Source organism: Orbicella faveolata, unplaced genomic scaffold (assembly GCF_042242905.1).
Source record: "Orbicella faveolata isolate gen_17 unplaced genomic scaffold, um_ofav_v1 contig_1, whole genome shotgun sequence".
Taxonomy (NCBI): domain Eukaryota; kingdom Metazoa; phylum Cnidaria; class Anthozoa; order Scleractinia; family Merulinidae; genus Orbicella; species Orbicella faveolata.
In genome coordinates this window covers 12592559-12606379 of record NW_028301536.1, presented here as the reverse complement: position 1 = coordinate 12606379, position 13821 = coordinate 12592559, and the positions used below count along the sequence as shown (strand labels likewise).

The following is a 13821-nucleotide window of genomic DNA, read 5'->3' as shown; positions in this document are numbered from 1 at the left end:
AAACAGGAATTATTTTTTACTTGATAGGCACTTTAAATGACCCTCATTCCAAATGTATCACTCACCATTCTGGTGAAGTACAAATTCATTAAACAAATTTTATCCTTTTCATCTTTATACATAAAACAAAGACTAGTTCCTTCCACAAAGTGACCCATGAAATCTTAGAAATTTTTTTAAATTTTGATGGGTTGGCTGGCATAGGGTTAGAGCAGCTTGCAGCCAGTTAGGGTCCATCTAGTGTTAATCACTTAAAGGGGTGCCATGGATGGAAAGGGGTTAGAGTGCTGCATCAAGGTCTCATCCCAATCCCATTCAACCTAAATTGTTTTGTGTCATACTCCCTACCTGACTTCAAGACAAAAACAGAACACCAGCAGCCTAGCATAGGGTGCATGTTTTAGCTGTCAAAAAGTAGGCACCTTTCAAAAGTAGCATTGTTAAGAAAAGAGTCGTCAATCTAAATTACACAAAGCAATAAAAGTCATTACTTTTGGAACATTCATGTTACAATAAGATCAGGGAGTCAAGGGTTTGAATACCGGTACCACTCAGGGCATCTGATTTTTTCCAGCATTTGCTCTTTATTAAATATAGACAGGCATATCGGAGTTTAGCTCTCTGTTGATGAACAATTTGCTTGAAATATGCCATGTTACTTAAATTTGTGTTACAGTTTATGCAAATTTATCTAGAACATTTTTTGAAATTAATTTTTTTAAATATCAAATGATAGACTTCATGACTTCAGTTTACAGAAAAACATTTACTGACGTTAACCATCTTCATTTGTTGATTCATGATGGTTCTCCAAGGATTTTCTAGCATCAGATTACTCTCATCACTGAACCATTCCTTTTAACTGTGTTTACTTCAAAATTTATCACAATACTTTTGTATTGCACTATAACTGGAAATCGACTTGAATATTTCCACTTGAGTTGACACACTGTTTGTCTAGGGTTGGGGGAATTATCACAAGGCTTCACTCCAATCCAAGGACCCTAGTACATTCTCACCTCTCAGTCACAGGAGTCTATCCTCCACTCAATTCTTTATGACAGGCCTTAAAATAGGCATGCCATAGGCAGCCTTTAACATCACGAGTGATTCATGAATCTTGGAAAGTCATCCTGATTATACATTTACAACAAGAAAAGGAAATATTTTGACCAAAATAACTGAGCCAAATTAAGAATAGGTAGGGAATATGCAGAGATACCAACCTGAAAAACTAAAATTCTAGGAGATTGTTGATTTTGCCTCTTACAGTTAGTACATTATTGATTCCCTTGAATCCCAGAGTATTGCTGACCCACATGGAGGGCCACAAGATACCCAGGAGAGACTCACATATGAAAAGGTCGGGGATGCTTGTCTTCTAGCTTAGGGGTATAAATCAAGCATTCTGGTCTCACTTAGCATGATCATAGCTGTCAAAATATATTTTACGGTGCACTCGAAGATATAAGAGTAACAGAAATGCTCTTAATTCCATTTTTAGGCTTGATTTCCGCCGGTCTCTTGAGTCTGATCTACTAGCACAGGCTCCTTTCCTGAATAGTGGCTGATAATTGAGCCTATCCCATTTAAGTGGTATCTTTGAGGGGTTAGATAGAGCTGAAGCCATGCCCAAATTGGTCTCCTTTGGGTGCTGAATTCAAATTTTTCAGCAAGCATGCTGCATCCCCGACCCCCCTCTCCCCAGGCATAAGATTTAGTCTGTATTCAGGTGACACCCTGATAATCTGAGAGAGTTTGCATAGATCATAAATAAGTTTGTATTTTTTTTTTCAAACCTCAGACACTACATGAACCTGTGGTCTCTGTAAATATTATTTGTTATCATGACTTTCAGGACAGATCCAAGAACAACTCCTCTGTCTCTTAATTATTTAGATGGAGGTTGATTACCAGGTGGTACCCAGGACTCGGGCTCATAAGTTTCTTCACCATCCTTCCGCTTACCATTTGACCCTGGGAACCACTCTCCCGGCTGAAATGTTGTACCAGTGCTTGTGGGCTGGGTTCTATTGTCTAAACTTTCGTATAAAGGAGCAGCAGCATGTCCAACTTGGGCTGCTATCTGAGGCACCTTTTGCTCCAATGCTTGCTGTTCTCTGTCCTTTTCTTCAACTTGTTTTGCCCTTTCTTTCAGAGTCTTTATTCTGTTTTGTTCAGCTAGAAGCTCTTCGTGTGTCGGTGGGTTATCTCTCTTCCCTCTGATCCACGCCTCCCACTCTATGGGGATCAAATCAGGCGTGTATTCTGAAGGTTTCAGTTTTGTAATCATCTCTCTTCTAGGCTTTGTTCCATCTCGGATGGTTTCATAATACTGGTTCCCATGCAGATCGGTTCCAACAAGACGTCTTGTCTTGCTAAAGGCATTTAACAACGTTCTTGCCCACTGCATTTTGGTAAGCTTATCTGTCTGTTGCAAAATTTGTTATTATTTTTCCTGGGAACGCGTTAAATTAGCTAAAAGCAGGCAAGCATCCACCTCATATCCACCATGTGATCCGCCATGGTAACTGTTGGAAAGCGGATTCACATCAAGGAGTATGCGCACAAACGCAGCAGTCACGAAGAGCTTTGTTTATGTTTTTGAGAATCACGAGTTGCGGTCGAATATCGTTGTTACGAAATCGAAGAGAGCAATACCTTTAAAATGTCAATGAGATGACGACAAAAGTATCTGGAAATGGTACAGTGCTATACCCTGTTAAATTTCTCCGTTTTACTGTCGTATTTCGCAGGTTAGTATATGACATACTCTGTAACTTACTCGTAGTTCACGTGACATTTTGATCGTGTTAACGTTGTGTGGCAAACAATCAATTTAGTGAGGCTACACACTAATCGCTCTCATTTGTTACGCAAGTTTTAACATTTCTTCTCCATAAGAATCAAGCTGTAATTGTATCGGAAAAGTGGCTACAGACGCCAGGTTATCTTTTGGTGCTACAGCTGAGGTCAATCGCGATCTTCTCAGTACTGTAGGCATCGTAGAGTTACATAATTGCATTGTATTATTTATTTGCATTGTATTATTTATTTGCATAAGTCTTTAAGTTTGTAAAAATATTTACAACCTTTCTTCAGTTCCTCTAATTTGTTTAGTCTGGCTTAAATTTAAGATACCGGTACAGTAATCCCTGTATTTAATTTAATAGAACGATCTAGAACTTGGTTAAGCAAGCTTAGACACATCTAAAACGTGCTTTACCTTTTTCTGGACTTTATAATGTATATGAAAAAAAGAATGAACTGATCAGTACATGTTTAAAATTTTTTTAACATGGTTAAAAATTGTTTGGAGCATAAAAGTCACTTTGAGAGCTTTTTGACTTCATATCCAATTTTCCTGGTCAATTTTCCTTCTGTTCTGTTATGAACAACAAGGCATGTTGGCTTAAAACAGGGGCACCCAACGGATCGGTTCGGTAAATTATCTGTTCGGAAGGCCTTTAATCCCCTCTGATTTTCTGAATAGAATTGTCACCTCGAACTTTCGTGATATGAGAAATTTAATGTCTGTTGTTTTCGGATTGTAAAAAATGTCGTTTTGGGTACCGAAAAAAGGTCAGCTATCATTTTCGGAAAGGCGATAAGACCTAAGGTTTTTGGGGAATGGACAAAAAAGCCCTAATAAATTCGAGAATACTTAAGTTCCCCTAGAATAACCGAACAGATAAATTTTTTTGAGCGCAACCTAAAATTAACCTACAGAGCTTTAAAAGTACTCCAGATAGCCCAAAACAGTGTTTAAAAGCGTTTGAGAGAAAACGGTCATTGGGTGCCCCTGTTAAAACTTTCTAGTTTCAGACAGTCATAATAATGGATATGAAGTCAACAAGCTCTCAAAGTGACTTTCCCTTGATAAAGGGAAGTGCTTCATCATGGTGCCCTTAAGTGGGCACCACATATGATGGCAAAATGTAACAATGCATCTACGTTACACTGTACTTAAGTCACCACGCCACCTAGAAAAGAGTTAACCAGGAAACTTTGTCTTGGAAACTTTAAGTTGATTGGTTAGCTTCAATCATAGATTTTGTATGATTTTCAATGGTTTCAGTGTAGCTATTGCAAAATGAGTTTTCAAACTAAGTTTTTCTAGTGAATATATTCTTTAATCAATAATGATAATTCACTGTTAAGGACTGAATCTGTAGAGTGAAAACAGCACGGTGAAGTCATGTATGTATTCATGTCAAGCAGACCCTTACTTAGCTTGCCTTCATGAAAAAGATACCAATCCATTGTTTTCTTGTTACTCCCGTCTCCTGTCCGATGAATGGCAAAAAACTTGCACCAGTGCCTCGCTTCTAAGGAACGCCTGCCAGATTATTAAGCATTCAAACCGTCAGACTCGACGGTATTTTTGATGGCCGAGAGATTTTAACAGTCTAAACTTGAGCTATTTTGCTTCATAAACGTCAAAACAACACAAGAAAACAAAGAGGAGGAAAATTACCATAAGTGGTGTTTATTTTTATAGCTAAATTCAGACTTAAAAAGGAGTTTGCACAGTGTGGCCACATGCAGTTTGTTTTTCTTGTCACTGAAGAGTAGAGCTTGTTGCCTGGCGCCGCTAGATCACATCCTTGAGGAGGCATAAATTCTTGTTGGTTTGTTCATATTGGCGTTGCCAAGTCGAAAATGTACTTCCAAAAAAAGCGAAAATTCCGAAGGGTAAGAGGGGTTCACGATTATGGAATTCTGAGGACATGGGGGGATAACGCATTCTGGAATTTCCGAAGGCAAGGGGGGGTTAAAACATGGAAGCCGTCCGTGTTTGGGTATGGTTATTTTCTGGAATTGCCCAGTAAGCATTGCCCTTGAATAAGCACCACACCCAGAACAACAATGCAGCGCTTGTTTGAATTATACTTTAATGGCATGTCCCATGACGTGGAGTTTTGGTTTTTTTGAGTACTATTATTGTTTTGTGAATAAAAGTAAGAGCTCTACAGTTGTGATTGATTCAAAAAAGTGTTTTTTCAACCCTAAATCTATCCAATTCTATTATAATTATGATCATAAATTATAATACTGATGATATTTTGTTATTTATAAAATATGAAATGCAGCTGACCTGCTGTGGAATTTTGGACTTCTGGGGACTCATGCTGCTGACAGCAATATTACTTGTCAAGCCTGTCCAACAGGAACATTTGCAAGTAATAGTGAGTATTCACTGTATTCCTTAAGTATTTGAAATATGCAAGCTTAAGTGCCTTGATATTTCTTTTTTATTAAGATGACAAGTTGCCGCATGAAATAAATTATGTTGTTATGTTGTTATTTGAGAGTAACAATGATTGAACACACCCAAAATTTCATTACAAAGTAGACATGTTTGTGTCAAGTTCTGGATTCATCACAATTCAAGGTTTTATAGATAATGACATTTTTTTGATTGCATATACTTTTCAGGTGTCCCTGAATGCAAGAGCTGTCTTCACAAAGGCTGGTGTAACAGTACATCATTTTGTGCTAAATGTCCAGCAGGACACTACCAGAATGAAACAGGAAAGACAGAATGTGTACCATGTCCTACAGGACACTACCAGAATGTAACAGGAAAGACAGAATGTTTACCTTGTCCTGTAGGACACTACCAAGAGAAACCTGGCAATGTCTTGTGTGATCCCTGCAAAAAGGGTGAATACCAAGATGTTTCTGGTGGAGTTAAATGTAAACCTTGTAGAAAAGGATTCTTTTCCAAGTGAGTAATTGTCTCTTGCTTTGACAACATTTTTATTTACTCTTTAAACTTCTTTTTATGATTGTAGGGTTGCAGGTTTAGTGCAGTGGTGAGAGCGCTCACTTCCCACCAGTGTGACCTGCATTCATTTCTTGCCCAGTGTAATCTGTGGGTTGAGTTTGTTGTTGGTTCTTGCCTTGCCCCAAGAGTTTTTCTCTGGGTTCTCTGGTTTTCCTCCCATCACAAAACCAACATTTTCAAATTCCAATCCGATTCAGGATAGAGGACCCGCATGTAAACCAGCTAAGGCTGATGTGGCTTCCTCTCTTAATATTGTAATTTAATTATAAATTTGTTTTTTTATTTGTTATTAGTGTACAAATGTAGTTATTTTGAGACCCGTCTATCTCTCATGGGAGGCAAGGAGACCTACCTTCATTGTTAAGTGGCATTTTTCCTTTATTAAAACTGGTTTTAATTGACAGGTCAGTTGGGAGTCCACGATGTATTTCATGCAAGTATGGTGGATTCTGCAGGTGAGAACTCTTTGAAACCTACACTAGTTCTTTAACAGGCTATATTTTGGACCATTTTGTGGATTTTATATCATTCTATAAATATTCAATAATAAAATCTATTTTACTCAAATGGTCTTTTTTCTGTTAATGTTTTTTTTTTTAATTATTTATTATAATATTTGTTATAAATATATTTATTTTTTATTTCTTTTTGGAGGAAGGGGAAGGATTACATATTGGATCTAACTGTGTTTTGTTTTGCTTATTGTGTTTATATTAAAAACATATCTTCTTTGAAAAGAGACAGAACAAAATTTCTTATTTAGGAGAATGCTATCAGTTATATTATACACTAACAGGGTACAGTACATGGTGTTGTATTTTATGACAACAAAGCATTGGATCCATTTAGTAAATGCTCCAAACTATAAATAAATAATCAATATATTTATGTCTTTTCTTGTGGTAATTTAGCAAGCTTGGGTGTACGTCATGTCTCCCTTGCCCAGCTGGAACACAGGCTGACAGTATGGGAGCACAAAACTGTACACTTTGTCCAAGAGGTATATACCTTAGCTCAATTTTAGTGTGGAACTTGCAATGTTAACTAAATTCAAACAGAGTCAGAGATCAGAAGAAAATGTGAAGAGACTTAAACGCTTCTGAGCCAAGGACAATACTCTGTAAAACTGGCACAAGAAAGGCCTTATGTACACCCAGACTGTGGATATATTTAATCAAACGTGTAAATAGTTTTCAGTTATTTTGACCTGTTATTGATTTCAGTTGTACAAACTTGGAAACTGGACTGTTAGCCAGGACTTGAAAAGTTTCAAGATGTCCTGTTAGCACGACTTGAAACAACCTGTTTTTGCCTCAAAGCTTAACTTGGCAAGTCAGACTATCTCTTGGCCCACTGCACATTAGTAGTTGTTTCTTTTGTTAATTATTTTATACTTTGGTCGGTGCTGACAGCCATGTAGTTAAAGCAGGTTTATAAATAACTGAACTACTATGTGTGCTCTCATTGGTCGATAGGTGTGTTTAGATGAGAGTATGTAACCACGGTTGTGACGTTTTAGATTTGCACGTATTTTTGTGAATTACTTTATAAAAGCAATTAAGTCAGACAGAGCACTTTTTCCACATTTAGATAGCCTCATCTAAACACTTGGGGGGCTGGGAGAATTCTTGAAAGTAATGCAAACCCTCAATTACATCTCAGGTTTGCATACATGTAACTGCCTTGAAATCTCCCAACCCTCCTCGTGTTTAGATGAGGCTACATTATGTAAACACTGAAAAAGTGCTCTATGGCTTAAATTCAAAATCTTTTTCCTGGGAAACAGTGGTGTTATTTAGTCAGGATAACTTGTGGTTAAAATAAAGTTTTCTGTTGCTAATTTACAGGTTTTGTCAAGGCCGGCAAAAGTTTTGATGTTTGTCAACAGTGTGAAAAAGGATGGTTCCAAGATAACATTGGGCAAACAACCTGCAAGAAATGTCCTAAGGGATTTTTTTGCCCTGTAAGTTGGTTTTACTCTGTAGCTAGTATGCCCAGGGATGTACCTGTGGAGCTTTAATTACACCCGCTTTCAGTGTTACGTGCGTAGTGACTATCTTTCAACATGCCATCTCTTGACATGCTATGTAACCTGGCTTAGGTCAAAATGTACGGAGAATTACTGGCTTCTTCATGGTCGAACTCGATGTTTAGCTGTGAAAGATGGATTTATTTGACATCAAACTAAGGCTGGGGATATCAAGTCATTCTCTGAGAGATAAATCGACTGTTTTGAATGTTTACATCTTTCGAATATTAACTGAGTGGTATAGCAGCCAAATTCTACCGGAAGTCACTGCTGAGAGCCGATCGACTACACTAAAATCGTTTGAATTAAATGTATCCTGTATATCGGGAAACATGCAAAGTCCACAATCTTCTTCATTCATTTGAGGTCAGTAATTATCATTTAATTGTCATTTGTTCTGCTAATAACCACAAAAATGGCCAGTTTCACAGTTTAACAGTCTTTTATTCAGCCGTTTACAAGGTACAGTGTATGTTGAAAGATGGCATGTGGAAAGATGGTCGAAAGATGTTGCCTGTGCACGTAACACTGAAAGTGGGTGTAATTACACTGTGTAAAGAGATGCTGGACATCCAAAATATCAGCTCAGTTTCTCAAGTACGGAAACATGGCACAAAGCTTTTTTGGTTTTTCCTTCAAACTGTATATATAAAGCTCTTCTTGTTTGTCATGGGCTTGGTGAGACTTGGCTTATATCAGGCAAACATAATTTTGAAGATATTGAACTATTAATAATAACATTAATTAATTATTAATAATTAATGGAGGTGTTTTTTGTTTGTTGATCTACATGTTGTTGAACTACAACACTTCAAAGTATGAAATCATAATTATCTCAAAAAAGTCATACCATTTGACTGTATATTTATTGTTATATTTGACTAAAATATCATTTGTATCATGTGTCAGAGTTTTTTCAGACTAAGCTCTTTCAAAAATCTTCTTTAGTTCTCTTTGTTTTCCAACATATTATTTACAGTTCATGATCACTTGATAAAGGATTCTGTTTATATGCAAGGTGCAGGATGTATGTCCAGTGTAGAAGAAGGCTGAAGTAATAAAAATCCAAAATGTAACTGTATCTTGCCCATGCATTTCTACTGGCAAGCCCCAAATAATTTTAAAGTTAAAAGAAGCAAATATTTTAACTAGTAAATTCAATAGTTAACAATTATTCACCGAAGAGGAGGTGGATAGTAGTGGATATTTACTGAGCTGTGAAGCAGCGAGGTAAATATCCATCACTTTCACCGACACGGAGGTGAATAATTGTTTTAGTATATACCACACAAGCTGAATAATTAGCGGACCAAAACGTTATTTTATGTGTGACAAGCAGTCAGAAATTTTAAAATCTCTCACGCTGGCTGCTCGGAGGTGAATAGTACTTGCTAATCACCTCCAAGTTAACCAGTCAGAGTGTACGGAAAGCACCATTCACTTGTGTGGTATATACTAATATAGAATATGCAGTCATAAAGGACATTCATTGAGTGAAAATCTTAAACCATGATGCTAAACATATATTTACTGGGTGTATGATGTAGTGGCCAGATGAGGATCCAGTGCATTGTGATGCCAAGGAGATTTGTCCCGCTGGCAGCTGGAAACCCTTGGAGGAGTGTAAAGGATTGTACAAGAGAAATAGTGAAACTGAGGTAACACAAGTTGCTTATCATTCAGTAGCAATCAATCAGAGGACGGTTGTGTACATTTATGAACTTTGGGTTGTATTATTATCTTGAAAAGGGCAGACTGAAATTTTCAAGGTTGTCTTAATTACAGGCTCTTCTTAACCTTACTAGTGGAGATCAGTCAGGATTTATTCACATTATTTTTAATTAATAATTTTATTAGTTACTGGCTTGGACATGATGGCCAAGGACTTTGGTTATTACAAGCTCTTACATAAGTTGTCAGTCAGGTGGAGATCAGGATTTATCCACGTTAGTTTAATTAGTTACTGGCCTGGACATAATGGTCATGGACTTCCTCAAAGTCTGTTTTGTATCGCTCATGTTTGTCATGTGCTCACTAAGACTTAGCTTGTATCAGGCAAACATAATTTTAAAAATAATGAACTGTGAATAAAGTAATGAATGATGTTTTATTTTCTGCTTGCTGATTTAATTGGACTACAACATTTAGCTTGGTGAAAATTCAAAGGGGCAATCTCAACAAAAGTAAATCATTTATATCTGTATTTTAGGTATTTAATTTTACACTGTCTATTTTCTTCACAGAAATGTGAACTAAGTTCCATTGTTTATGTCGTTATTGGAGTAGTATTGGCAGGTACATATTAAAAAAGTGAATGTTCTAGTTTTGTTTTTGCAGCTTTAGAGAATGCATGGTTCATCCAGTGTTAAATGTAGGTAGCTTGTGAACATGTCGTACTGGGTTTCTTCAGTGACTGATCTTAGACTGGCCAGCTAATTTAACTTCCCTTTTCTCCTTTTCAGAGTAGTCTACATGACTGTATGTTTAAGACTATTTTTTCCCTGGCTTATTATACTGATTATCCACCCACCCAAAGACAATTTCCATCAAAGACAATTCAGAAGAAGTAGCCCTGTGCATGGTTTTATATATAACATCTTAATTAATTAACCAATCACAGGTCCTAGACTCTGGCAAGATATATAGTTTGTCTTAATTTAAAAGATACTGCACTTTCTTGTTGAAGGCAAACAAAATTAAAGTCATTTAAGTCTAGCTGTTATCAGTTTGTGCTCTTAAAAGGACCTAATTTACAACCCACTCTCTAGATCTATTTTACTGTCAGATAATGATGCAGGATGTACTTGAACCTTCAATGTGAGGTAGTTTAGCAGGGTAGAACTGACTACATAAAATAATTTGGCTTTTTGTGTTTTTGTTTCAGTAATTGCAGCAGGAGTAGGATTTGTAGCAGTCAGAAGATACAGGCGGTAAGTGTGACATTTAAGTGGAAGAGTGATTTTTGGAATTACTTGGCTTCTTCTGGTCCCTTTCGATGCTTTTAAATGGATTGTCATGCAATGCCATTGTCATTTAACTTTCTTGGAGTAGCATATTAACTGAGGATGTAAATACTGGCTGTGACTGTTTGGATGTTTGGGAAATTGTTGATGGTTTTTTTAGCCCAAGAGTGATTGTCTTTATCCTTGTTGTTAACAGAAATAATGAACAGAGACAGCGACTGCTAGAAAGACAACACCCTGTGTATACTGGCTGGTGAATGTGGGTTTTTATTTGGCAACAAGCAGCAGCATTGTGCAACAATGAAGAATTTTATAACATGTGTAGTGCTCGGTAGTGGGTAGCGGTTACAGTTACTGAGTGTAAAGTAACATTAAGTGGAGAATAAATTATTATAAATAATGTATTTAATTTGTCAACTACAGCTGTAGTCACAATGTTGGCAGGGCAATTAATATGTTCTTCTAAAGTTCCATTCATCAGTTCTTTTTCATTCTCTTGTCCTCTTTTCACAAGAGATGACAAACATTCCCTCGTTTCTCTCAGTTGAGAAAAAGCTGAGGAAAAATTAGCTTTGTAAACAGTTTTTTCCTTCCTGCTTGATGAACTAAGTGAAGAGGAAATACTCATTGTCAATTCTCATAGTCTTGATTAATAACAAGACAACTCTTTTAAAATGCTGATATAATTTCCATACAAAGGCTGACAAAGACAACCCTACACGTACATGTACTTGATGATTTTCTTTATTCTCATCACCTATCTGCTCGGCAGTGTATTAATATTGTTAGGGGAATTTGGATATTGGTCAGACTGATTTTCAGAGCTCTTTTTCTAAGTAAGGCTGATTATGTAACATTTATTTTTTCAAGATGTTAATGGTGTTGTAGGTATGATAAGCAGACGAACAGCCTCTAGTGTGAATATGTATTAGTTTGGTCCATCTAAGTAGACACCAATATTGAAATTAATGGAAATCTCGGCTTTTTGATGTGTCCTGTTAACTTTAGTCTCAGAAATGCTTGTTTGCTGTTTCTATGTTGTTTATATATACAAGCTACAATTGCGTAGGTGCAACAATACATGCTTACATTAGCTTGTGAACAGGCTCCCCACCACATTATAGAAGGAAACCAGTTGATAAGCAGGGAGTACAATCGGTGAGGAAGATCTTGTAGGGAAGGCCTGTTGCTCTGCAAGAACTCATTTGGCTTGCCAGTTTGTTTTTGTTTGTTTGTTTCACCCTGAACCCTACCTGGAAGCCTGTTCATGGGCTTTGTTTGAGGACAGCATGTGAATATCATGTGAGTGCAGGAGTAGCATGAGAAGTAACTGTAGACCACAGTAGAGGTCAAGTGGCCTTGCAGTGGTCTGACAAGAGTAAGTTTCAGAGATAAAAAGTTCCATTCATGGTTATTCTTTGGCCATATGTTTCAAGGGTATTTCACCATGCAGACAATGGGAAAAGATCTTCTAAGGAGAACAATATCTGTCAGAAAGGAACCATGTAAAACATGAACACAAACCACTGCGGCTTAGATTCCTTGATTTTGAGGTTAATTGTTCAATGCTGTAAATGTAAAAGTAAGCATCTATTATTAATACATTTTTGTGGTATTAACCCTCATTTGTACAAGCAGGCTTTGTAATGTAGTGCCTTTCAGCAGATATTTTATTGTGTTCAAATATCTTCAGCCTTGACCCAGGATTTCCCTGGACATAACTTTGTAACTTAAGGGTCCATTAACCGATTTATGTGCGCGCTTGCGCGCGTTGCTAAGGAGGTGAAATTTCACTTCCGGTTACTTACGTCAGCCTGAGCACGGTAAATAAAAACAACTCAATAACTTCCAAATTTGCTTACATTTTAGATGTTTTTCTTTGTGTTTCACAAAATGCAAAGTAAAAAAAGTACAAGCAGAGACAAAATAAGAAAAAGACAGAAAAACAACAGCAATAGAAAGATAAAAACTAACTCTGTGTGGCTTTGTTTGATCTTACCGAAGAACGCTGGTAATGTAAATTGCGCACGCGCTGATAGGGTAACTTCCAATATCTATCGGGCGCACTTCCGGTTTCTTTAAATGCTAAAGGAAACGCGGTTTTTCATTAAATCCAGCCTTTTTCGACGGATTTTGATCAAAGCCAACGTTGAAAAGATAGCTGTGCATTCCTTTTTCAAAATCATGCTCTTTTCAGAAAATTACGAATTTTTTAATATTTTGAAATTCTCTCAAAATCTGACCTTTTAGAAATGAAACAAAATCTATGCATAGTGTAATGATGACTTAAATTGAAATATTAAATCAATGGAAAAAATCCCAATAAAGTAATTTGCCTAAGAGCCTTTGCGTTTTTTCAGTATTAGTCACATGACCATGGGCGTGGCCTGATGACGTCATCACTAGTGCTACTAATCATGACAAAGTTAAAACACATGAAATAACTCTGAACTAACTAAAAATGATGAGGTTATATGAGAATAAATTTTCCTTAGCAACGGCTCGAAAAGATCGGTTAATGGGCCCTTAAATACCTCATGATGTTACTGTTCAAGGTAAGGCCTGGGTACTAGGCTGCAGTGGGCAAAGAGGGAAACAATCATTGAAAGAAAATAGGCATGGTGATTCACTGTACAGAAGTATCATTTGGATTAAAATTATAGCTATGACAAATTCAGGGAAATTGGATTTGAATTTCCTAAGAATGACGAATAAAAGAATTGATTTCAGTTCACTCCAATGGTTATACAATCATTCATTTAATTTCATGATCTCATCCACCCCAGTACCAGTTCATCCTCATAGTTGTATTAAATCATGTATAGTATAACCAGGAGCATGGTACTCCCATACTAAGTCTATGTCACAGCAAATTTACAAACTGGTCTATTTTTAGGCTGCTTTTACTGTGATCGGTCTACATGAACGCCCATAGGTAAGGAAAAAATGGCATTTTTCTTTTAAATCTTCCAGTAAAATGATGGCGTTAGTCAAAAATTAAGTCCATGCTTGTGATTGGTCACTGAGCTTCCTGTGGG

General features: G+C 36.8%; 2 protein-coding genes across 3 annotated transcripts; one reads left to right on the top strand and one right to left on the bottom strand.

The window, feature by feature from the left end:
- Nucleotides 1–487: 487 nt before the first annotated feature.
- Nucleotides 488–2564, bottom strand: LOC110065319 (NADH dehydrogenase [ubiquinone] 1 alpha subcomplex assembly factor 2-like). The gene has a single exon (XM_020772449.2). It carries the CDS (start codon nt 2411–2413, stop codon nt 1892–1894), a length of 522 nt encoding a protein of 173 aa, XP_020628108.1. The 5' UTR covers nt 2414–2564; the 3' UTR covers nt 488–1891.
- A 9-nt stretch (nt 2565–2573) lies between these two features.
- Nucleotides 2574–13517, top strand: LOC110065318 (uncharacterized). Of its 2 annotated transcripts, XM_020772446.2 has the most exons (10): nt 2574–2756; nt 5094–5189; nt 5440–5731; nt 6196–6246; nt 6703–6791; nt 7639–7754; nt 9368–9478; nt 10064–10115; nt 10705–10750; nt 10980–13517. In XM_020772446.2, the coding sequence occupies exons 1-10, from the start codon at nt 2702–2704 to the stop codon at nt 11038–11040; spliced, it is 969 nt and encodes a 322-aa protein (XP_020628105.2). In that variant the 5' UTR covers nt 2574–2701; the 3' UTR covers nt 11041–13517. The 2 variants fall into 2 exon arrangements, with proteins under 2 accessions (XP_020628105.2, XP_020628107.2); XM_020772448.2 differs by lacking the exons at nt 10064–10115; nt 10980–13517 and adding an exon at nt 10158–10191.
- The last annotated feature ends 304 nt before the right edge of the window (nt 13518–13821 follow it).